Here is a 23437-nt window from a genome sequence, read left to right as displayed (position 1 = left end):
CTCGTTTGGTGCCGTACTCGGCGGCTGTCGCCGTGTGTGTGATCTTCCGTACTCGTCGCTTGACCTAAATTGTCATTTGGGCTCCGTGGATGGAGCGGCGTTGCTTTGCGCCGCGCTGCCAGTGACGTACAGTACTGGGGGCCCTCTCGCTTTCGCGCTGCGGGCCAGTCCCAGACACGAAGATTTGAGGCTCTCCGGCGCGGGCCGCGGCGTCCGAACACACTTGTGCTGGGCTGTACACGACTGTTTTTTCATTGTTTTTTCCTCGGGCGCGTAAAAGCTGAAGTCCAAAGTCCACTCGTCGAACAGCGTTTACCCACACCTTCTCCAATTTCCGGTCCGTCGGACACTTGTGAAAAAGCACCTCCGTGTTGCACAGCGGGTTGTTTGAGCAGCCCACAGCGCTACAAGTTGCACTCGGCATCTTTCGAGGAACAGCTGGGCAGTCTTGGGCGCACCGAGTTTCTCGCTAAAACGAGTCTTAAAGTCCTCACAAGCAAATAAACAAAAGTCTATATTGAAGCTAAACGGGCTACAGATAAAAGCAACGTCTAAACACGCCAATCACAAGCTGAAGTAGCGGTGGTAGCGGCTCAAAGAAGCGCACTCCGCGCAACACCGAGACCGGAGGAAAAAAGAGAACGATACGGACGTCAAGGCCCAATCTTGCTTTAGCGATCAACAACCTGCTGGCCGCCCGCTGAGGAGCAGCGGCTTGCGGCAGGTCGCATTTTTGTTATCGGCATTAGTTGAGAATGCAGCGTCCTACGGTTGTAATATTTTGGTGGGGGTCGTATTTTGTGTCACTACAGCGATACCAGTAATTTATTTCATTTTGAGTTTTGGCCGGAGTTGCCCTTTAACCATTTCTATTAGTGTGTCTGTTGAATTGGATATCATTTGTGCAGTGCACAGTTGTAGATAGTACTTACGGTTTATTTTTTTGTCTAGTTCACTCGTACAGTCTACAAAGCAGTGTTCACCCTTGCCTTAGCTGTAGAGGGTGCAACAGTTAATAACTTTTCACAGTAACAACTGTATGTGAATGCCCTCTTGGCTTGCCTATAAAAGTGATGTAGTTTGAATAAAGGGGGGCTTTCTGCGGGCAGAACGTCTTGGAGTGTGCATCCTCCGCCAACCTGCAGACCGCTGGCTTCAGCCTCGGTCGTCTCGCATGCTCCGCCTGCCTCACCTAATCCTAACCCACCAGATTGGTTGCCAATTGGGCAGCTGGCGGTATTTTTTAAATAGACAAATAAAATGCCGGTGGCCCCCCCAGGAGCCGGCAAGCCCAAGGACCAACGAGTTCCGGGTGGGCATGAAACTGGAGGCCCTGGACCGCAAGAACCCGCACCTGATCTGCCCGGCCACGGTCGGGGCGGTCAAGGATGACATGATCTTCGTCACCTTCGACGGCTGGAGGGGCGCCTTTGATTACTGGTGCCGCTACGACTCCCGGGACATCTTCCCCGTGGGCTGGTGCCGCCGCTCGGGCCACCCGCTGCAGCCACCGGGAAACAAGGGTGCGCATCCCCCCCCCCCTCTCTCCCTCCGAAAGAGAGAGGCCACGCGTGGCCGCGTTTGGCGCCGTCGAGGCGTTGGCAGTGTTCGTTGGCCACGTCGTGGTCGGTCAGAGTTCTATGACGGTTCTAGAAGCTGGTTCGGACGTTTGTGGTGACCGCAAGGCCCGTTGCACTTTATTTCGTTATGCTCCAACGCGTAACACTGCCATCAGTTGCTACGGTAAGGACCCACTCACGCAGGAGCATTTGCTTACACTTTCTTACGTTACGTTATGGATCACCCGAATATTCATGCTTCGTATGTCGCGTGCCAAGCTACTCCTTGAATTGGTTGCCGGGCTGTAAGGTTGTCAAACAAGCAGGAAGAGTGAAACCTCTTTTCCTTTCTGCAGGGAGTAGCTTCTGGACCCATGCGTTTCGGGTGCGGAGGAGGAAACTGGGAGCAGTTTTTCTGCCTGGCAGATAGTGCTGCATGGGCATCGGCCTTCAATACGTAGCATAAATGTTTCGATGACCCTCGACGTAAGCGGATGTAGGCTCTCCTAACATAATGCAACATAAGCAAACGGTGCCTCATGAAAGGGCCTTAGGCGTATAAGCATCTTGTAAGCGGTTGGGGCACAGTCGGTTGAGTTCAGAATGCAGGTGTCTGGACCAGCCTTAACTCTCGTTGGGCCACTAATAACGTACAAGCTCGACTGAGCTCCCCTGTCTCAGTTGAATCTGTTGGGCCTTGTTGATCAATTTTAAGATGGTGGTGTCCGTGGCGTCACCACCAACGGCCAGCTTTAGCAAAGGTTCTACTTCTCGGAGTGTTGGAAAAGGCATCTCGAGACAATCGTAGCAGGAGAGAACGTGGGAGGGGGCATCTCTAGGGGTCAGAGCCACCCTTAAGTACATTTGTGGAGTTTGACAGGGTCCAGAAGCCACGATGCATTCTAAACACTGCTGGCACTGCGGCGATCATGGTGCTGCTTCTCGTGCTTCTTTGCGCGTCAGTCACCGCTGTTCCCTGCGTGACATTTGTTGGCGTGTACTGCGCATGTCCCACTTCGCAACCATGTCCAAGGGGGTGCAGCATGTCCTCGTTAGGCGAGCATGCGAATTGTGGAGCCCGCACGGAAATCGTAACGAGAGAACACGCCGAGGCCTGTCGCCTCTTTAGTGTGTTGTGGTCGCATCTCATTGTCAAGGAAAGAAAGATGGAGAGAGCAGAGCACAAGGTGTTAGAGGAAAGTGGAACTCGTTGCCGGAAAGCCCGAAAGCAAAGGAAGGCTCGATTGGAAGGAAGAGGTGAAAGCAACTACCGTATTTATTCGAATATAGGTCGACCTTTTTTTTTCGGAAATTTTGTCAAAAATTAAGGGTCGACCTATAATCGTGACCAAAGAATTTCGACCTAATTCGCAACCAAAATTTGAAACCCTACCGAGGGTATGGAGCTATCAATCACCTAGCCGGCGTCCCGGTAGAGCCGCGCGGCTTCTTGTTTCAAAAAGCTTTTGATGCACAAAAACAACCAAGCAGCAGCAGCCGACAGCCCGTGGCCGCCGACTACGGCTCTCGCGCACATACCTCGGGCGTCGAGTTTCGCCATCACGCCTGTAGCGTTCCCCTCGCTGGGCAAGGGGGAAGGCGAGGGAGAGGAACGCGATGCGCCATGCACTTTGCACTTTGCCCTCCTATGCGCTCCATTCCTCTCTCCCTCGCAAACGCCCAAACAAAAAAAAAAAACCGGAGGCATTTTAGTTTGTTTTTTTGGGCGGGTCGCGTGCTGCTCACGAGGCTGGCAGCGTTGCTCGCGTCTTTGTGTTTGATCTTTCGTCGCTCGCCCGTCTCCACCTTCTTTCGTTTCTTCTTGTCGTCATTCCTTTTACAACGCTGTCAGTGAAGTATTGTTGCCAATTTGCGAGGATGTCTACCAAGCTGACGAAGCTTTTTTGACATCGCCCTGTGATTTAGCTGAGAGTGCTGTAAATAAAGGTTTGTTTCTTTAGCCCTAACTTTCCCCTGTTCCTTAAAAAAAAAAAAAGAAAGGTCGACCTATATTTGAATTATTTTTTTTTTATTTGCGGTGGGCTCAATAAATAGGGGTCGACCTATTTTCGTGGTCGACCTATTTTCGGGTAAATACGGTAATGGCCACACTGCTGGCAGAGGAGATTGAACAAAGAACGAGCAGCCTCTTGGCAAAAAAAAAGAATACGTCCGCCGGCGCAATTTCGTGTTTGTGTTTCGTCGGTTCACAGCATTGCAATGCGCCTGGGTTGTCGTACGAGGGGGAATGCGTATAACCGTCTGTCATGTAATTTGAGCCTGTAATACATCGTTTCTCTAGGGGTTTCGCTGAGGATGCGTGATTGGAGTTCCCCTGTAGTTGTGCATGTGGAATTTCCTGGCACATTTTGAGAGGAGGATGCTCAGCTGCCACGGTGCTTTGATTTGCCCAACATAATTTTTCAAGATTGGGCCTGTCTAGACGTGGCTGTCTGTAGCTTTGGCCACAATCCAGCATAGGTTAACTCAGTTACATAACTGCCTATAGGCACTGCTTCCTCGAGTGAAATTTGCCTCACGTCATTCGACGTGCCACCGTTTTTGGGGATGGCTGCAATACTAACTACGGCATACCCTATAGAACATGCAGGTTTCAAAACACGGTGCCTGGGTGTCGCTTCACTGTGGCGTCTCCGAAGAATACAGTTTTGAATCGTAGCCTTCGGATGGCAGTTTACGGGTAGAAGGGAAGTTCGACTCTCCCCGAGAGTTTCACGACCAAGTCAATCTCATAATGTTGCTTTAGAACCTTTCGACCCTCTTAAAGGGGCACTGACACATCAAAATTATAATTTTTTTTATTATCCGAAACGATTGAAAACGATGCCGGGACATTACCCTCAAAATTCGAAATTTGGGAATTCAGTATTTGTGAAGTAAAAAAACGACTTCCAAATGCCGAATTCGAAGTTCCCGCGCGATCCGCGCCGGTGCGTTGACGTTAAATATTGCGGAGTCCTGAGAGTCCACTTTCTTTCACGACTCCCTGCTGTTGCCATGGCGACCCAAAGCGAAGAGGAAAGGAGCGAGCGACGGCGCACCGGTTTTGAGCGGTGTCGCCTGTTTTCCGTGGGAGGATACAAATCCAGGAGACGGCACCACAACGAACTTCGATTTTTGGTATTTCAAAAAGAAGGGCCGTAGTGCTTGCAATCGCGTTAAGAAACTTGTTTTACGATTGCCGTTATTAAATGTTAGAGAAATGTCGCCTACAAAGCTTCTAAATTTCATGATTCTTGACGTCACGAATCAAAAGAAGCGAGGAGGCGAGAGGCGGGAAAATCAAACAACAAACATTTTCCCGCACGCGCGCGCGGGAAAATTTTTTTTTGTTATGCGTTTTTTTTTGGCATGTTATGACTGCAACTTGCATCGTTTTAGACAATAAAAAAAATACGACCTTTGGGGTGTCAGTGCCCCTTTAATACTAGACAGAAGGCTTTGCAGTACTTGCGAGATCGCCTCTATGCACTACTTATTAGAAGCGGTCTCTTATATCATTGTCAGAGTTAATTCGAGCTCGAGGCAGAAGAATGATTTGTAAAACATATGCGTATCCGAAACGTTCTGGGGCTACCCAATAGATGGCGCAGCCACTGCTTAAAGTCTCCCGTAAGTTGCGGGGGATCTCTACAAACTGTGATAAAGGGAAGGGGGCAAGGGGGGTTTTATTAGATGTACTCAAAACCCACTTGATTAAAACATATGCGTAAACCAGCATGTTTGTCGGCAAACAAAAGCGACAAACAACGTAACTTTTGATTATTTTGCTCGTGAAGAATTAAGAGTGTTATTAAAACATACGCCATTATGTGCCACACGAAATTGACATGGCTTCTCACAACATAGTTTTTCTCTCTCTGGAGATGGGCTCAACCGAACTTGAATGAGCAAAATCCTTACGTTTTTGTTTACAAGGTGGTGTACTTATGATTGTGTCTTCACCAGTGCTAAAGCTATGGTGGGGTGTCTCGGACAACCCTTCAAATTTGGTGGGGGTCCAAGAACCCAGGAAATCCCCCTGACTTTGAGCACTGTGCGTGGCGTATTCAATGGTCATAAGTCGTCGCAAACATCTGTACCACAGTCGATCGGGGTCAAACGCAGCTAAATGAACCAGCCTTAAAGGGACACTGACAGGGTATTCATGGTTGCCAAGGTTACTATTTGTACATGACAGATGAGAGCCCAACCATGTACCCAGAACACAAAATGCGGCTCGAAATTTGTTTTCTTTCCACCCGAAAACCACCGATCGAGAACTGACCAGTTTGAGTCGCTTTCACTCTCTTCTCTATGGTCACATGCTGTTTTCCATGGTTTAGACACAACCACCAAAGATAACTAGTCATCGGTCATCGAAGGCACACATATAATACTAAAAAAAGACAATAAGTATGATACCCATTTTTCGCAGCTTCTATAAAAAGCTACAAATATGTTGTTTGAAAAAAAAAAAAAAAAACAATTTGCACAGTTAAGTGTTTTCTGCCAACTCTCTCCTCTATATTTCTTCTTTCTCCCCTGTCCAGTTTCGGTTTTGAGCAGTTGCGTTTTTACAGCATGGCTGTTTACCCGTGGATTCTTTGTGTGCAGTGACTAAAAACTCTACGCTCGCACCAGTGCACGCGTACGCCTTCCTCGTATAAAAGATTCAAAGTAAATAACCAAAATAAAGCATTGACGAACGCGCGTGCAAGGTGCCATTTGTTTTAGGCTTTTGCCTTAGAACAGTTACTGCTGCAGATGCCGGCATGTGCGACACGTCGAACACCGTTTTCTGCATTCTCCTTGGTGCTTAGGTAATTTAGCAATAGGTCTATTCAGCAGATTAGTTATCAGTAGTCACCATTTTCAAGATCAATAGACTTGGGTAGATAATAAAGGTTTCTTAAAGATTTGCTGTTGTGTGACCCACGTCAGCCATGTCTACGTTCGCACCGCCCTCTCTTTGTCATTCCAACCACTTGCGTGCCTAGTTTCCTTTCCGTCCGCTCTCCCAAGGTGGCGGTCCCGTTGCGTCTGTCTAGTTTCCTCCGGCACCTCGGGGCGGGTCTGTGTTGTGTGCTAAACAGCTTCACTGGTCATCCAGAGTGGAATGGCTCATGATATTTTGACTTTATTAAAAATATATGTGACACCATAGCAAAAGATTGATTGGGTAGTCTTCTGACACCAGAATGAATCACCTTTCACGAAATAAAACAAAAATTTTGGGAGGTGTCAGTCTCCCTTTAAAATGAAGTAGAGCGCTGTGGAAGTAGAAAGAGGTGTCCAAATGGGGCCGCCTCGCCGTGGAGCAAGTGGAGCCGTGGAGCAAAATGGGAGCAAGGTTCGCCCCCATTTCTGACAAATGCCATGAGATGGCGCAGCACGACGGGAGCTCGAGGAACCGTCCTTTTTCTTCCACACGTTCTCCAGGCTGCCATAAGATGGCGCCAAGCCCAAACAGAATTTCAACCCCCTTTCCGGCCTCATTCCGGTACCTCTTTTTTCTTCTGCCGGGAAGTAGGGAATCTTCTGTACCTTGAAGTGGCCCATTCCAAAGACGCTGTTTCCCGTCTTCCAGGGGCCAAGTACAAGACGCGACCAGGCAGCTCTGGCGCAGCCGGAGCGGCCGGCACAGCCAGCTCCCCGAGCATTCCCCCGCCTCCACGCGTGCCCTCCCCCCGCAACGTGGGTGCCACAACCGGCCCCGTGGGGGGTGCGCCCTCGCAGCAGGCGGCGCCCGCCACGCCGGCGGCCACGGTGACAAGGGCACGCACGGCACTCTCAACGGCCGGCGCGTCCCCAGCGTCTCCACCGGGGGAGGGCGGCGGGGCCAAGGAGCAGTCGCCCGTGACCCGGGTCAAGTCGTCCCACGTGCTGGTCACGGAGCCAGACACGAGTACGGTGGCCAAGCAGAACCCGGCCGGTGAGGGCGGGGCTCTGCTTCTCTGTGTGCATGCGTGTCTTGGTCCGACTACCGTAAAATACCGAGAGAGAGCCCAGCTAACATCAAGAGCAAATCGGCTAAAAATATGGAGTGGGCTAACTTTAAAGGGGTACGGAAAAGAAATTTTAGCGCCGATCTTTCTGCATAAATATGGGCTAGGGACAGGCACCACCTCGGAAATATCAATATCGCGCTGTAAAACGCAGGAGAACTAATTTTAAACCTAATTAAACGATTTCAAATTCACATCTGGTGGATGGTGGGAAAGTTCTCGTGACATCACTTGTGGCATAGGAGCAGCGCCGTTCTGCGGCAATACGGCGTGCCGGCAGAATTAGCCTAGGCCTGAACGCGTTTGCAAAACCTTGGCGGAGAAAGCCAAAGCGTAGTTGGCCGCAGTGAGCCCGTTCTCGTTGCGGCTCTTTGCACGACACAACCCGAGCATGCTTCCGGCACGGCCGGTATTAGTTGCTGCGAGTTGCGAGCTGCGAGCCGACGTTAAAAAAAAATATGTTTGAACTACAAGTGTGTCAGCAAGAGCCACGCAAATACCTGTTCACACTCGGAGCGGACACGCGCGTTTGATCGAAGTGCTGGATCCGCTGTTAGACCGCGTTTCGGTAAGCGCTTCTGGACCGATCTTTTACGATTGCAACTCAATACTGACATGACACTCGGCAAAGAAAGGTTGGACCGACATCGCATAGCTACCGACAGTGACGTAGCGTCGTGTCAGAATAAAAATGGCATACTAATAACAAAGCGTACATACCGTGTTGCAAAGGTAATCCGTATGGCATTTATTTGAGCTCTATATCACACAAAACAAGGAGATAGAATCAATGAGAGTCCCTTTTCAACGACGGCGTTCGTCACCGCTGTCTCAAAAAACAAGGAGATCGAGATGACAAGGGGAAAAGATTGACCTCTGAAATTTAGTTCAGGGATCAAACTATTCATCCGGGAAGGGTCCACAAGGGTCACGCGGGCATATTCCATTCAGCAGACCAGCCGGTCATGGGCAGACGGTCTTGGCCAAGGACAGCCGGAGCAACGGTGCGCCGAGTCGGTGTTGCTGCTAGGCCTACTATATTCTGCCTTTCCCGCTTGGTCGGTAGAATCGTAGCCATTGTAGCTCTTCTCGGGTGTTTGTGGATCCTGCGTTCTTGATCGTCGTCGTCTGTTTCAAGTGCTCCTTCCTTTTTTCTTGCTGGTTGAAGTCGGGAGGCACGAGAAGAGCACGTAGAAAAATAACTATCCGTTGGTCGTCGCTACCAAGTAACTGAGCAAGGCTGTCGGCCATGTTGATTTGATCGTACAAAGTGCGTAAGACAGCTGCGGAGCTGTCGTAGGATTCTGTCGTAACCTGCGCAAAAGTTTCGAGAATACGGGTTTTCTCTCAAATTTGTCGTACACACTTTTTTCGTCGTTCGCTTTGAGAATCCGGCCTCAGAGCTGGTTTTTTTAGTGGTGCCGTGGTTGCTGACTTGATGTGGTGCAGCGTGCAGGCAGTCCTTGCACATCTCAAATGGCCACGTTGTCCACAGGTCGTAAATCGTCGACGCGCCACCAAGTGTCAACGCTCGTAACCACAACATCCACGCCGTAGCCTTTCCCGTCTGGCACAAGTGACTTCACGAACGCGCCCAATATCCCAAGACGCATCGCGCTCTCCGATGGCTGATTTTTGAGTGCGTGCCCAATCGGGCCCCTCGGGGTGAAAAATATAGCCATCCGTTCAAAATACAAACGCGCGATTATGATTTACGGGTATCATTGATCGTATTAAACCTATTTCTGACCATAATAGGTGTATTTCAAGTTTCGCTTCAGTATCCCTTTAAGTGTACAATCAAAAAAAGTTTTAAAAAATTGCTATTTTTAGGTCGTGCCCGTTCCAAGCTTCTTATAGTGGCAGGGGCAGCAAAGCAAAGATGACTGTATTTCCCAGTCAGCAACGTTCGCTTATATCCAGCCATAGCAAACTAGCCACATTTACGCCGAGGCCATCATTGATCCCAACACTATATTACTAAGAGTGGGCTAGCTTTCAATGTCTAAAGAATATAGCAAATGAAGCCAAAAATATGGGTGGGCTATCTTTCGGGGGTGGGGCATCTCTCTGGAATTTACGGTAGATGTGCGAATGCGTCGGCACGGCGATGTCTCAAAGCGAAAGAATATTGATATCCCGCGATATGGACGGCATTTTTGAAGACAAACGAGGTAGATTTGTGAATTTTTGTCTATTACAAAGGTGTTCCTATCAACAAGACATTACTGTAGTGGATGTAAATGTAAAATTCACGCCTGTCTCCATCGTATCCAGTGAACTCGGAGGCTCACAGAATGTGTTGCAAATAATCTGGGCGTGTGTGTGTGTTTGTGTGTGCTTGTGTGTGTGTGTGTGTGTGTGTGTGTGTGTGTGTGTGTGTGTGTGTGTCGTCACTGCATCACACATCGTCGGGTGTCACATGACATGATGTCGAGGTCATGTAAGCAATATAGCCATTATGGGGCTATACTGCTTATATGGCCTTGACCTGGGTGTCGATCAAGCATGACTTGTCACTTTTCTTGTGGAACGCAGCCCTATAGCACATTCTGCGACTTTTATGGCTAAGGCCATTGACGAATTATCATTGCAAATAATGGAGCTCGAGACATTTCATTACTGAAAAATATTGCTAAGTAACGGCTAGTGTTGTGTCAATGAAGCCATTCTCTGTAATACCCTGGTTAGGCGGAGCGTTTCGACTGTTGTTATGTCAACGGCCGATGGGGGCTGCAAACAGTGTTAAGGCTCAACCGATCCAAGATAATATCGTGCAAATTTTTAGAGCGCAGCTCTTAGGCACCCATTTCTGGCTTGAGCGGCGTTGCCGTAACTGCGGTGATGTTTCGGCATGGTGACGTTACAGCACCGTGCCGAACATCTTTGCGGGGTCACGTGACCCCCTGAGGGGGGTCCTAAGGGGGGTCACGTGACCCGCGTCACGTCACGTGACCCCCGTGAGGTCACAAGGGTCACGAGGGTCACGTGGCCTCACAGTTACGCCGACGGCGACGCCGCTTGAAGGGAGGTAAGGAGGTGAGGAGGAGGAATGAGGGGTATACCCTTTCCTCAATACCCTTCCCTCCTACTCCTCAAGAGTTGCACTCTAATTCGGTGTTACAAGGAGTCGTAAATGGCTTTCATTTTTGTCCCAGTTGAAACCAGAGCAAAATTGAGTGTGGCGTCACGCAATCATATCGAAGCACTTTCTTTTAGAGCATAAGGTCGGGCATCAAAATGCGTCAAACGAAGGCACAAAAGAGTGACATCGGGGAAACTGCATTTCCATTAGCATCCATTGGTGGCTGCTCTCGTAGAGTCACGGAGCACTGTCTGTTTTCAAGTTCTGCAATCTGGCAGGATTGTTGTAACGACCGCTCCATAGCCCCTAAACATGTCTCTTCCCACAATGTTTCTTTGCTAAAACGTTTACTAGATGCCCACCCCATCATTCTAACGGAGCAAGTACTTTGCTACCAAAGACCAACTCTGTTCTACCAAGGCAGGCAAGCTCGGTTGAACTTGACTTCGTTAGTGGCTCAATGAAGGCGCGCCGCCTCGTAGCTCCTGCCAATCATCGCAATTGAACCCACTGTCACTGGCTCGGCTACAGTCGAGGTGCTTTTGTAACTAGAAAACAATACTCGAAAAGCGTTTGCAGGAATCGTAGGCTCCTCGCAAATAAATCGAGGTGACAGCCGAGGCACTGCACGCTCTCTCCACACGCGGTCATTCTCTACCGCCGTTAAAAATTTGGCAAATGATCAAAGACTGCATCGTCTCGTGGCATGGCAATTTCCACCTTAAAATTTAGCTTCGAGACTTCTCTGCTAAGTTTATTTAGCGGTAAAATTCCTTCGCTAAATCTAGCGGGGAAACGCTGCACCTGATGTCGTGATACCCTGTTAAATTTATCAGGGAAACGCTTCGCGTGACATCGGTGCCCCGCGACACGGCTGTTGCCAGCTACATTTACCAGGCCACGCCGTACACCGTGCACGCACCGGATCCACCGCGAAACATAGCTAATAATGGCCGTCGTCGCAGAAACAATACGAACCGAGCATAAAGTACCCAAGTCTGGAGTGACTGTGAGAGTACCTTCCCCTCACGATATTGGGGAATTGAAAACGTAGAGACTCCGGAAAGAGTCTACAAAGAAGGGAATTTAATAGGTGCCCTATTTTCGAGGAGGTAGTGGCATGGTTAGGGCCCTGCTCCCTGCTCACTTAATTCCTGCCTGTGTGTGCCCCTTTTCTCGGTGGTGGCACTCCAGCCCCCTCGTTCTTTTTTCGCATTTGACACTCGTTTTGTGAGGGTCAAAGAAAATGCTGCGCTGCTCTCGTTTCTAAACTTACGGGGCAACAGAGGCCACAGGTGTGAGCTAGCCCGCACTGTATGCGTTGAAGTGTTTTTAGGGGTGAAGCTCCTTAGGGTCTAGCCTTGTCCGTTCGTCCGGCATCCGTGCTCACATAAAAAGAAAAAATGTTTGCACAGTCGACAGGATTCGAACCTGTGCAGGAAGACCCCAATGGATTTCTAGTCCATTGCCTTAATCACACTCGGCCACGACTGCGGGACGAGTAGGGGGCTCTGAGATGTGGTAGTAACTCAAGAGCTGGTGATATCATGGATGAAACGTTGCATGTAGCCGCTCAACGTCTATGCAGGAGAGGGCGCTGCGGTCAAATGCGTATATAATCGCGTTAAACTTTGCATGCATTAACTCAATGTTTATAAACGAGAGGGTGCTGCGGTCAAATGCTCAAATGCTTATATAACCACGTTCCATACCACACATTCTCTTTCTGGCATGGATCGTTGACTTAAGCGGTAGAGATGCGTTCCCACGACTTCTAGCGGATCCAAGCTGATCCGCTAGAAGAACCACTGGCTGTGCATTTCACCGACCATAAAGTAGTAATAATGAAGTCGAAACGCAACCCGGAACTCAGCACAACCTATGAGCAATAAAAAAGAATCAGCACTACCTATGAACAATAAAATCAGTATCATCAGCACCACCAGAGCTTCGCCCCAATCAACATCATTCACCACGTGGAGATGCGGTCATTTTTTTTTTTTTTTTGTAGTGGAACAACTAGTTCCGTAGAAGCAAGTTTTAAAGCCGTGGATCTCGTGCCCGTAGCCTTCGCTACCCTGTTGGCTTAAAGTGACACCAATCTCCCGACAAATATTTTGTTTTATAAACTTTCATGCGCAAAAATAAATGGGCACAATGTTCACATTGTGTAAGGCTCATTTTGAGTTAGGTGCAATTCTAAGATATGCTCCTGTTTCAAGACATCGATTTTGAAATACTAGGATTGTGTTTTAGAATTGTTGAAATGAATCTCGGGGCATAAATATTCCACTAAATATCGTTTTGGGGGAAAAGGTAGTTTATTTTGTTACGTACGTGTCCCATTCCAGAATTCTAAAAAAAATGTTTTGAGGATGAATGAAGTGTATAACTTTACGTGTTCTTAAAACTTACACATGTCAGCTGTCCTGACGCGTCTCTGTTGTCCTCGCAGTGTGCGTCTTTGTCAACCACCAGTGCTCATGTGGGCCCTACCTGGACCCCCAGAAGATTGGGCAGCTGCCCCGGCAGCTGGGGCCGGGCTCCATGAACCGGGTGCTCCGAGAGGCCGTGCAGGCATGCGTGGACTGCTCCCTCATCGAGAGGAACGTCTACAACCTGCTCCGCAAGGGCGACGGCAAGGTCATCATCAACGGTGACGCTCCTCGTCTCTCTCTGCCTATCTTTTACACGAGGGTCGAGTTCGTCCCCTCTTCCGACGACCTCCGTTTCCGTTTAGACGCCGGACCTGTCTCCGTGCCGTAGAGTGGCGTTCTCATACTTTTTCTTCTTAAAGGGCAACTCCGCTTAATTTCAAAAATTTTGAGATAGTGGCCGATTTTGCTTTTTGAAGCACTCAAAAACAATCCCCGATCCTTTGTTTCGCGAAAAATAAAATATTTTTCGTGTAATTCTACTTTAGCCATGATCACAAACCGAAACCGAAACGGTGGCAAAGCCGGACAACATTGTATTTTCGGCATCACTAAGCATGTACACCCACGTGATATACAAGGGGAAGAAGAAGCTCCCCTCTTATCAGGATCCTCCTTTGTGCCTCCTGGATTAGCTCAGGCGTCGCTATTCTCCTCCCAGAAGATTATAGAAGATTAACCTGTCACTCAAAATTCTTACAAAAGCAGCTTCCCTCTCCTCCTTTTACTTGGTGTTCAAAAGTATGCGATGTAACACAAGCCGCGCTCAACGAGGCGATCGGCTTATCAGTAGTATCAATAGTCGAGCGCCGGGCCGGCCGAGCGCGTCACTCACGTCTTTCACGGCGCTGGCGCCACCCGTGCTCTCCCCGGGAAAAAAAACAAAATTGAAAAAAAAAAAAAAAAAAAAAGAAGCTGTACATGTTTGATGACGTCGCGGACGTGCCGGGAGAAGGAATTTGGAGGAAGCGGAAATGCAGCCGGGCAGTGTTGTCTGGCCCGCACGTCTCATCCAAAACCAGCGGATTCGTGCTTGTCAAACTTTGACAGCGATTTTAATGAACTTCTAGGCGGAATTCCGTCGTAATATTTGCCATGGGGGTTTTGTAGATGATAACAAAGATAACTATATAGTTTTGCACTACTGGAAAAGAAGCGGAGTTGCCCTTTAAGGGTATACACCCCCGGGAGGGTCAGCTTTTGAACCCTTGGCTTATAATTAATGAAATTTACAGGGTAGGCCGGTGCTCATGCTAGAGGGTGCATAACAAAATTTCAGGTCTGTCGGTTAATTGGGAAGGAAATTAGGGCAGCTTCTATCAGCAACACCCCTACATTGTTTAGTTAATCTATCGTCGGAAAACTATCACAATATTCAAGATTTTTATTCGCTCGATATTTAGCAGAATGCCTAGATGGTGCGCCTATGGAAAGTTTTTTTGTAAAAAGTCATTGATTTCTATCAATTTTCTCTTCTGCAAAATTGGTCAATTTTTTGGTCTTTTGTGTCTCCGAGAAAATGTCAACATTTTTTATAAAAGACGTCTGTAAAGTGACAAACAAACTCCAGAGGTGCACTCTTTATTAAATTTCAGTCAGGAAAAGTGAAGAACGAGCCTTCCCTGTATTGCCATTATCAAACGACAGATTGACTAAAATGGAATTTATACCAAAAAGTGGAACGGAGAAAAATGTGTTTCAAGTGCTCCAAACCCAACCTTTTCTTTAGCTTCGGTGGACAGAAAATAATTTATAAAAAATTAACTATGCAGTGTAAACTAGTGAAGATTTCTGGGAACACTCTCTGGATTTTGATGGATGTAAATATGTAATTTTTCAAAATCAATGTTTTTTGCAGAATTCCTTTTCTCCGTGTAGTGTCCCCCCTTAACCGAGGAGCCCTCCCAGTCTCTAAATTTTGTTTATTCGGGTACCCAGGGTGCCACGAGGCATTACAGCAGGGGGAAGGACATTTGGGACTGAAGTGTAAATAGTTACACGAGCTAGAATTAAGCAAATCGTGGTAGCGTAAAACATTTTGAATTATGCAATACCTATCGTTACAGTTGGCGGGCTGTTCTAGCACAAAGTTACAAATCCAAGGGTGGGCACTTATTGTGGAATGGGAGGATGTTCTGTATTTTACGGTAGTTTTCAAATAACAGTGGCTATAGTTTCCAATACTAAAAATAGTGACTGAGTGGTGCATGTCGGCTTCCGATTCTGCTGGTTTAGTCGCATTCATCCGTCCATCCATCCACCCATGCCAAAGAAGTGCCTGGAAATGAATGGCGTGCCTCTCTCCTCTTGCCCTGCAGCCAACATTGACGGGCGCCTGCACACGTGCCGGCTGCCCGCCATCGACAAAGTGTCCTCCTTCTGGAACTACCTGGAGAACCTGTTTGAGGAGCTGCTCTGCTGCGAGAACTTCTACACCAGCCAGCCCCTGGAAGGGGGCTGCACCAAGTGTGCCAGCAAGGCCCCCACCAAGCCCAGAGGTTTGAACCCCTTTAGCTGCATCATGCCTGGGAGATTAGGGAGTTTTAGAATAAAGCGCACAATTTTAGCGCTCGCATTAGAGCGTGCTACGCAAGAGAGTTTTAGGATAGCGTTTCTCCACTGCGACGCAACAACCCGAGCATCTCGCTCTTGCAACGCCACCAAGCTACGGTGACAATTTTTATTTCGCGCAGGAAATGCTATAACTTAGAAGAACGCAAGTTACCGTATTTACTCGCACAATGGACGCACTCGCGTAATGAACGCACCCCCCAAGTCGGCTCTCAAAATTTCGACTTTTTTTGTCAGTCCCGTATTAAACGCACCCCTCCCCTCACGGGCGCCAAATGAATGCACTTTTTTTTATCCTGGTGCACCAACGTCGCGAATGCATGGGCAGCGTGGGCGAACAAAACGCCTTGCAAAAGGTGCTAAAAAATAAAAAAAGGTCCAAGGGGAAGCAAGAAAAAAAAACATGGAGAGGAGCTTTTTTTTTTTTTGCACTGCGCAGTCTGGAATTTTGGGGTCACGCGCCGCGTGCAAGGAGATTAGAAGGATAACCGGAGAAGCCCTCCCCTAAGCAAACCTAAGCAAACAAAACAGCTCGCCAAAGGCGGCAAAAAAAAACACAAAAAAACAAGGAATTAAGACAAACAAAGCAAAGAGGAGCTTTTTTTTCTTTTTTTGCACAGCGCAGTTTGGTTAATTGGTCACGGGGCGGGCGCGCAAGGAGGTAAGAAAGAGAAGTGGAGAGCCTAAGCAATGCCTAAGCGAACAAAACAGCTTGTGAAAGGCCGCCAAAAAAAAAAAAAAACATTGAACTAAGAGAAAAAAAAACAGAGGTGCTTTTTTTCTTCTTTTTTTTTTTGCACAGGGCAGTTTGGTTACGGGGTCGCGCTTCGGGCACAAGGAGATAAGAAAGATAAGGGGAGAAACCCTCGCCTAAGCAAAAAAAACAGCTTGCCACTGCAAAAAAAAAAAAAAACAATCCCAGGGAATTGAGAGAAAAAAAACAAAAACAAATAGGAGCTTTTTTTTCTTTTGCACAGCCCAGTTTGGTTAGGGGGTCACGCGCCGCCTTGCGGCGCCGCGGCGCGCAAAGAGATAAGAAGTTACGTTGATTTTTCAGGAAAAAAGGTTGGTTCGTTCATTATGACTGAAGCAAAAATTTTACTTCGAAAAAAAAAGTGTGTTCGTTCTGTGAGTAAATATGGTATTTGGGCCAGAGTAACATTTTAGACATGTTTATGTGGCGCAAGCGGTTGACCGGTCTTGTCCGTTCGCGTCACCTCGGCAAAAGGGGTCTCGTGTACCGACCTTCCATGCGCCGTACTTTCTCCTAGAAACGTTTGCGCATCACAAGCAGCGAGTTGCCCGCAGTCGTTGCCCACCTTAAAGGACACATGCAAAGGAAAAAAACATTTTTTTTAAACAGCTTAGATGAAAAAAAGGATATCATAAAACAATTTTACAACCAAGGAAAAAAATTTTTAGAATTATATTTACGGCGCTATACGATTTTGTAGTTGGCGCCGGCGGGCGCCGCGGAAAAGTGGCCCTTGACAGGCCCATATTTGTCACGTGGTGCTTGCGTTCTTTCGGAAGCTTCCTATGGCCTCTAAAAGTAACTTATTCGTCTTTGTTTGAAGTATAACAAGAAACTAAGATGAATAAGTAACTTTTAGAGCCCAAAGGAAACTCCTGAAAAAGCGCAAGCAGTCGTGATAGACCTGTGCACCGGTCAGACTACGGCGGCGGTGCCCGAAGCAGACAAACTTGTGCGGCGGCGGCGTGGAGAAACGCGTTGAAGCGGCGTTCGCACAACGCTCAGCGTGCGGCGGCGACTCAGCGCGGCGGCGCGCGGGCCTACCACGTGACCAGCGGCGGCTCCCGCGATCGCCAACTACAAATTCGTATAGCGTCATAAATATAGCTCTAAAGTTTTTTTGTGTTTTATTTATTGTAAAATCGTTTTATGACATCCTTTTTCCATCTAAGCTGTCTAAAAAAAACGTCTTTTTCCTCTGCACGTGTCCTTTAAAGGGTTTTCCAAACCATTTGTGACACGGACCTCCCGTAGGAGTGCGACGTCGTCCTGTATTGAAGATTGCAGTCGCGAGAAGGCCGTTGACACTGCACTCATGACAACCGCCAAAGCAGCTGCAGCTGTGGTCCTGGGAGCCGCTTTTTTTTAACTGTGCTCGTCTTGGCTTTAGCCAGCTTATCACGTATCACATATCCTCCTTGGAGAAGTGCAACAGATCTTTACATATGCGTGCAATTTTCGAAAAATAGCGCAAGTTCCTGTTAGCATTTGACACATGTGCAGTGGTGGCGACACTATTCTTTCCGTATTCGGAGCTTGTGCATACGCTATCCTGGAATTCTCTAATGAAGCACCGGGAAAGGCTGGGGATGGCCGCCGACGTTTTGACGAAGGACTTTGGTTTAACCAGTGCACGAGAAGCATCTTCGTAAAAGTGTCGGCTCTAATTGCAAGTCTCTCTGAGTGGGTATGGACAAGTAGTACATTATTTATGTTGAAACACTTGGACATTAATATTTCCCCTCGGATAAAAGGGAAGTGATAAAACGTTCAGCCTTTCCACTCTCGTGAAGAAGGAACACCAGTGGAGCTGTACTCGATACACTGCCGCAACGCGCACGCGCCCGTTTCCCGCTTCTTCTCGGCTGACATGCCGCCGAGGAATACGGAGAGGAGAAGAAGAAAAAGGAAGAGGGGGAAGGGAGGGGCAAACTTTTGTCGAGAGCAATAAACGGAACTCGAACTACTTTCAATCTATCCGAGGCAAAAGTAGTTCAACTGAGCATAAGGTAGCAGTAGCACAAGGATACCAAACCGCAACCTGTCTTTCGATTTAAAATGCGTTCCATTTCTCTTTTTGGGGAAGTGCTCGTGTTAACGGGAGGGAGGCGGGGAGAAGGGTTGGGGAGAGAGCCACGGGCCGCACTTTAACACGCGAAGAGCCGCATGCGGCTCGCGAGCCGCAGCTTGGCCCCCCTGCTCTAAAAGGTAGCATTGAAATCGAAGCCAGTGGAATGCCCGAAAAGGTGCGAGATTGCAGCTTTTTTTAAACTTTAAAATGAAGGCATCTCCCAAAATGCACACCAGAATAGACCGATCTCCAGTTTCGTTACGCCACCTCCGTCGCCGCACATCGTCGGAACCATAGTTTGTGGGTTTCCCTGCCCACAGCTGGAAGCCCCCGGGTTCTCGTCCGTGCGGTCCACCCCGGAAGAACACGTAACAACAAGGAAGGATTTCTCACGTCTTCTTTAATGCCCGTCTCGATCCCGAATGCCCCTGTGCCTCCCCCCCAGCTGCGCCCTGCCGGCGCGTGGCGCTGCCGTCGGGCGCCTTGCCCTCTGCCGGCGCGGTCAGTGTGGCGGTGGCCACCACACTCCTCCCCCCTTCAAGGGGTGCCCGGGCCCAGGTCCAGCTGGTCCAGGAGCAGCGCGGGGTCGGGCTCGTTTTCCGCGCCCCGGAGTGGCCCCGGGCGAATCCGGCGCAGAATAACCAGCGCGGCCGCGGCGTCGTCCTCCGTAAACGGGCGAAACGCCACGGCCAAGGCCGCTTCCCTCACCGCTCGGCGCGCAGCGTGCAGGGCGCCATGTCGGTGGTGTTCCCAGTGGACAATTAGCACGCCGCACACCGAGCAGAGAGCGGCGCGCTCCTCCTCGGTGAAGGGCGCCGGAGGGTCGCTGCCATGGCGCTGCGCCAGCGTCCGTCCACGGAACGGAGGGGGGGTAGAGTCTGAGGGCTCGCCCACCAGGGGCCGGGGCTGCTCCACCCAGGGAGCCCTCGACACGAAGCCCACGGGGGCTGCGGAACGGTCGGGCCAGACGACCCAGGTGGCCGTCCCGGGAACCTCCATGCCCGCGGCACGGACGGAGGCAGGCACCGTACGGGGCGCCCGGGGCGCCTGGCTCTGCCTGTTGCTCCCCTGTGCGCCACCTTGGGGGGAGGCGCTGGTATGGCGGGTTCCTCCGGCGGTAGTTTCGAACCATCTGGGAGACAAGGCAAATCAGATGGGCATCTCTAATAAAATGAGATATGTTATCCGTTAGGGAAGAGATGTATACGAGGACGGAACACTGACAGGCGACCTAGCCGTCGCCTCGCCTCTACTAAAGTGAGATCTGTTATTCATTAGGGAAGAGATGTATGGCGAGGACGGAACACTGACAGGCGACCTACCCGTCGCCTTGCCCTCTAAGAACCCAATGAGAACTTATTCAGCCGAAATAAGTGGTCGCGCCGCTTGATGGTGTCTTTCCATCTGCAGCGGCAAGGACCCTCCCGCAAGGTGCCCCCTGCTCCTCCCCTCCCTAACGTAAAATGGTCTCCCACTAATACTGTAGGAGTTTGTGTGCCTTCTTTCGCTGTCTTCACCGCCGCCTCATGTTGTAACGTGGCGGGGGTGGTGTAGGAACCTGTGGGCACTGATCATGATCACTTTCCGCTGGATCCTGAATCACTTCTAACTCCTCGGGTTCATTGAAAGGTTTTATGTGGGTAACATGAATGGACCCGCACACTTCACCGGACTCGCAGTGCACCAGCTTGTAAGTGACGTCAGATAGTGCTTTGCTGATGCGGTAGGGGCCTTCCCACCTATTGGCCAGGGACGCCGTGAAGCCCCTAGCTGCGTCACTTAGCGGATGAGTTCACCTCAGCACCAGATCTCCTACATTGAACCTCAAATTCCGCCTCCCTTTGTTGTACTGCTCCGCTTGCTGGAGTCTCGAGATGTCCAGGTTCTCTCGAGCTTCACGTAGGTTCCCAAAGAAGCGCTGCTGGAGATCTGCTGCGAACTGCGTAGTGGTGCGCTGCACACGTGCTTGGTCTGTGCAAAGAAGACCATTTTGCAGGGGAAACACGAGTTCTTTTCCAAAGTTCAGTAGGGCTGGGGTAAAACCCGTAGACCGGTTCAGTGTTGTGTGTGTGGCGAATGCCATTTCCGCCAGTTTCGCGTCCCAATCCTTGTGCTGCTTTGTGTGCGTGACCAGCATCATTTTGAGGTTTCGGTTTACTCTTTCCGTAATATTCGCCTGTGGGTGGTACGGCGACGTTTTTTTGTGCCGTATCCCCAATGCCTTGCATGCGTCCACGAACACCCTGCTAATAAAATAAGAAGCGTTGTCCGTAATGAGTGTTGCTGGAAAGCCGAACCGAGCGAATGTCTCGAGAAGGCAATCCCAGATTCTCCTGGAGTCAAGTTTGCGCAGAGGAAACAGTTCAACCCATTTTGTGAAGTGGTCCGTCACTACAAGCAAATACTGGTTTCCTCGCGGACTACGGGGAAAAGGTCCGACCACGTCGCATGCAACGCATTCCCAAGGGTATCTACTTTCGACCGATTTCATTAAGCCTGGTGGTTGTCCCCCTCGGGGTTTTGCCTTCTGGCACGCCGTACAGCTGCGCGTGTACCTCATAACGTCCTGTCTCATACCGGGCCACGTTGCAATTTGGGCTAACTTTTCGTAAGTCTTGCTCCCACTGCTGTGCCCGGCCAATGCGGAGTCATGCATATATCTTATGAAGGACTTACGCAGTTTGCGAGGTATCACGGACCGGAACGGCGAACCACCGGCCTCGTCTTCCTGGTGGATGTACCTCAGCAGGATATTGTCGCTGCTCAGCAGGTACGAGTCGAACTCCCCAGGAACCTCGGCGTCGGTTGGGCTCCGTTCTGCCAGGGCCTGCGTCACCCGCTGGCAGAGCCCATCGGCCTGCTGGGCCGTCCGGAGCTCCTCTCTGCTCACCAGTGTTCCCCATCTTGAATCCGTGGTGATAGGCACGGAGACAGCCACCGCCACCAAGTCGGGATCCACCTGCATCTCCTGCCCGAGAAGTGGAGCACGGGAAAGCGCATCTGCCACGTTGTTAGTCGCTCCGCGCTTGTACTCAATGGTGTACTTGTAGCGCTGGAGTGTTAGTGCCCATCGAGCGAGGCGGCCTGCTGGGTTTTGAAGTCCTTTCAGCCAAGAAAGAGCCATGTGGTCAGTTTGAATACAAAATGACGCTCCATCTAGGTACATGTCAAACTTTTTTAGGGAAAAGATAATCGCCAGACACTCTTTCTCGGTGGTAGAATAATTCCGTTCTGCTCCGGTAAGCGTATGGCTGGCGAATGCTACCGGTCGAAGGAGGTTGTCGTATTCTTGTAAGAGAACTGCTCCCAACCCGTAATCGCTTGCGTCGGTTTGCAAAGTGAACGGACGATTCAAGTCTGGGAGATGCAGGCACGCGTTGTCTGTCACAGCCTTCGAAAGAGCTGCAAACGCGATCTGCTGCTGTTCGCCCCAACACCACTTCGTTTTCTTGCGGAGAAGTTGATTCAGTGGCGCCGTTATTTCGGCACATCGCGGTATGAAATCCCTGTAAAAAGCGATCATACCGAGATATCTCTGCAGAGCTTTGACGTCATGGGGCGGGGGGTATTCCGTTATCGCGCGTAGCTTATCCTCGTTTGGACGCAGCGTGCCGCCATCAACCACAAAACCGAGAAGTTTGATTTCTGGAACGGCCAGCTGTGCCTTCCCCGGATGAATTGTAAGGCCGGCCTGGCGCATTCGTTCTAGTATAATGCGGAGATGTACGAGATGCTCCTCGAAAGTTCGTGAAAACACGACGACGTCATCCATGTATGCCATCGCAAATTCGTACTTCGCATCGCCGAGCACGACATCCATTAAGCGCTGAAAGCTGGCAGGCGAATTAGACAACCCAAAGGGAAGGCGAGTGAATTCGAATAGCCCTCTGTGGCAAATGAATGCCGTTTTTGGCACGTCAGCGGGGTGGACCTCGATTTGAAGAAACCCCCGGCTGCAGTCAAGGGTCGTGAAAACGGTCGAATTTCCGAGGGCGTACATCACCGAGGAGATACTAGGGAAAGGATAACTGTCTCTGATTGACACTTCATTTAGTCGCCTATAGTCTACACAAAGCCTGGCTGTACCATCCTTCTTTGGGGCCAGAACCACCGGTGAGGCCCAAGGGCTTTTTGACTCACGTACTGCGCCGGTGTCGATCATTTCTGCGAGCGCCGTATCCAAAAGTTGGCGCTTGTGGGCACTGATGGGTCTCGCATTGCACCTCCGGGGTGGTGCGTCCTTGGTTTCGATTCGGTGCCGCATAAGATCGGTTTTCCCAGGTCTTTCCGTGAACATCGGCGAGAAGGGTTCCAGCAGGTGCTGGAGCTGCTTCTGGTTGTTCTCACCGGAACACTTTTGCACGGCCTTGAGCACGCTGTCTGGAAGTAAAGACACCTGCCCGGCAACGTTTACCGGAAACGCTTGGCCGCGAATACAATCTTGTTGTCTGGTAAACGGCGTTAATTTCGTTTCGCCCCCCAATGAATATCCAGCTCGGGCGAAGTCTAGTGAAAGCTGCTCTGCCGTAATGAAATCCCGACCAAGGATCATGGGAACTGGCAGTCCAGGGAGATACACAAAACGTTGTCTTCGTTTTCTGGCATGAAAGCAAATTCGCAATCTCACTGCGCCGGCAGCAGGCAGTACGGACCCCGATGCTACCTGCAGTTTTACATTTGCCGACCGGAGATGTATCTTTTTCTTGTTACACTCCGCAAACATAGCATCCCCCATAAGCGATATGTTTGCCCCTGTATCTAGAAGAGCGGCCACTGGGGTACCTAGTACATTCACGGTGATACGTGGCTCAAGGGACTTGGTTCTAGTTTCCATTCTACTTACAGCAGGGATGAGCTCTGCCGGTCTCTCGGTTCGAGAGGCTGTTCCAAACCCCGCCGGCCGTGGCGAGTCCACGGGCACCCGGCCATCCCGAGCGACCATCCTGGGTGTTGA

General features: G+C 49.9%; 1 protein-coding gene across 1 annotated transcript in view; it reads left to right on the top strand.

Moving 5' to 3' along the window:
* The window catches only part of LOC8051197 (polycomb protein SCMH1), a 74362-nt gene that overhangs the window by 37492 nt on the left and 13433 nt on the right, over positions 1-23437 (top strand). Inside the window, exons 7-10 of the mRNA XM_029968273.4 lie at positions 1280-1523; positions 7150-7494; positions 13108-13308; positions 15406-15585. Of these exons, the coding sequence (XP_029824133.3) occupies positions 1280-1523; positions 7150-7494; positions 13108-13308; positions 15406-15585 (970 nt within the window). The remainder of the gene's footprint in view (positions 1-1279; positions 1524-7149; positions 7495-13107; positions 13309-15405; positions 15586-23437) is intronic.

Source organism: Ixodes scapularis, unplaced genomic scaffold, assembly GCF_016920785.2.
Source record: "Ixodes scapularis isolate PalLabHiFi unplaced genomic scaffold, ASM1692078v2 PGA_scaffold2__306_contigs__length_199485367, whole genome shotgun sequence".
Classification (NCBI taxonomy): domain Eukaryota; kingdom Metazoa; phylum Arthropoda; class Arachnida; order Ixodida; family Ixodidae; genus Ixodes; species Ixodes scapularis.
This window is presented reverse-complemented; position numbering and strand designations above follow the sequence as displayed.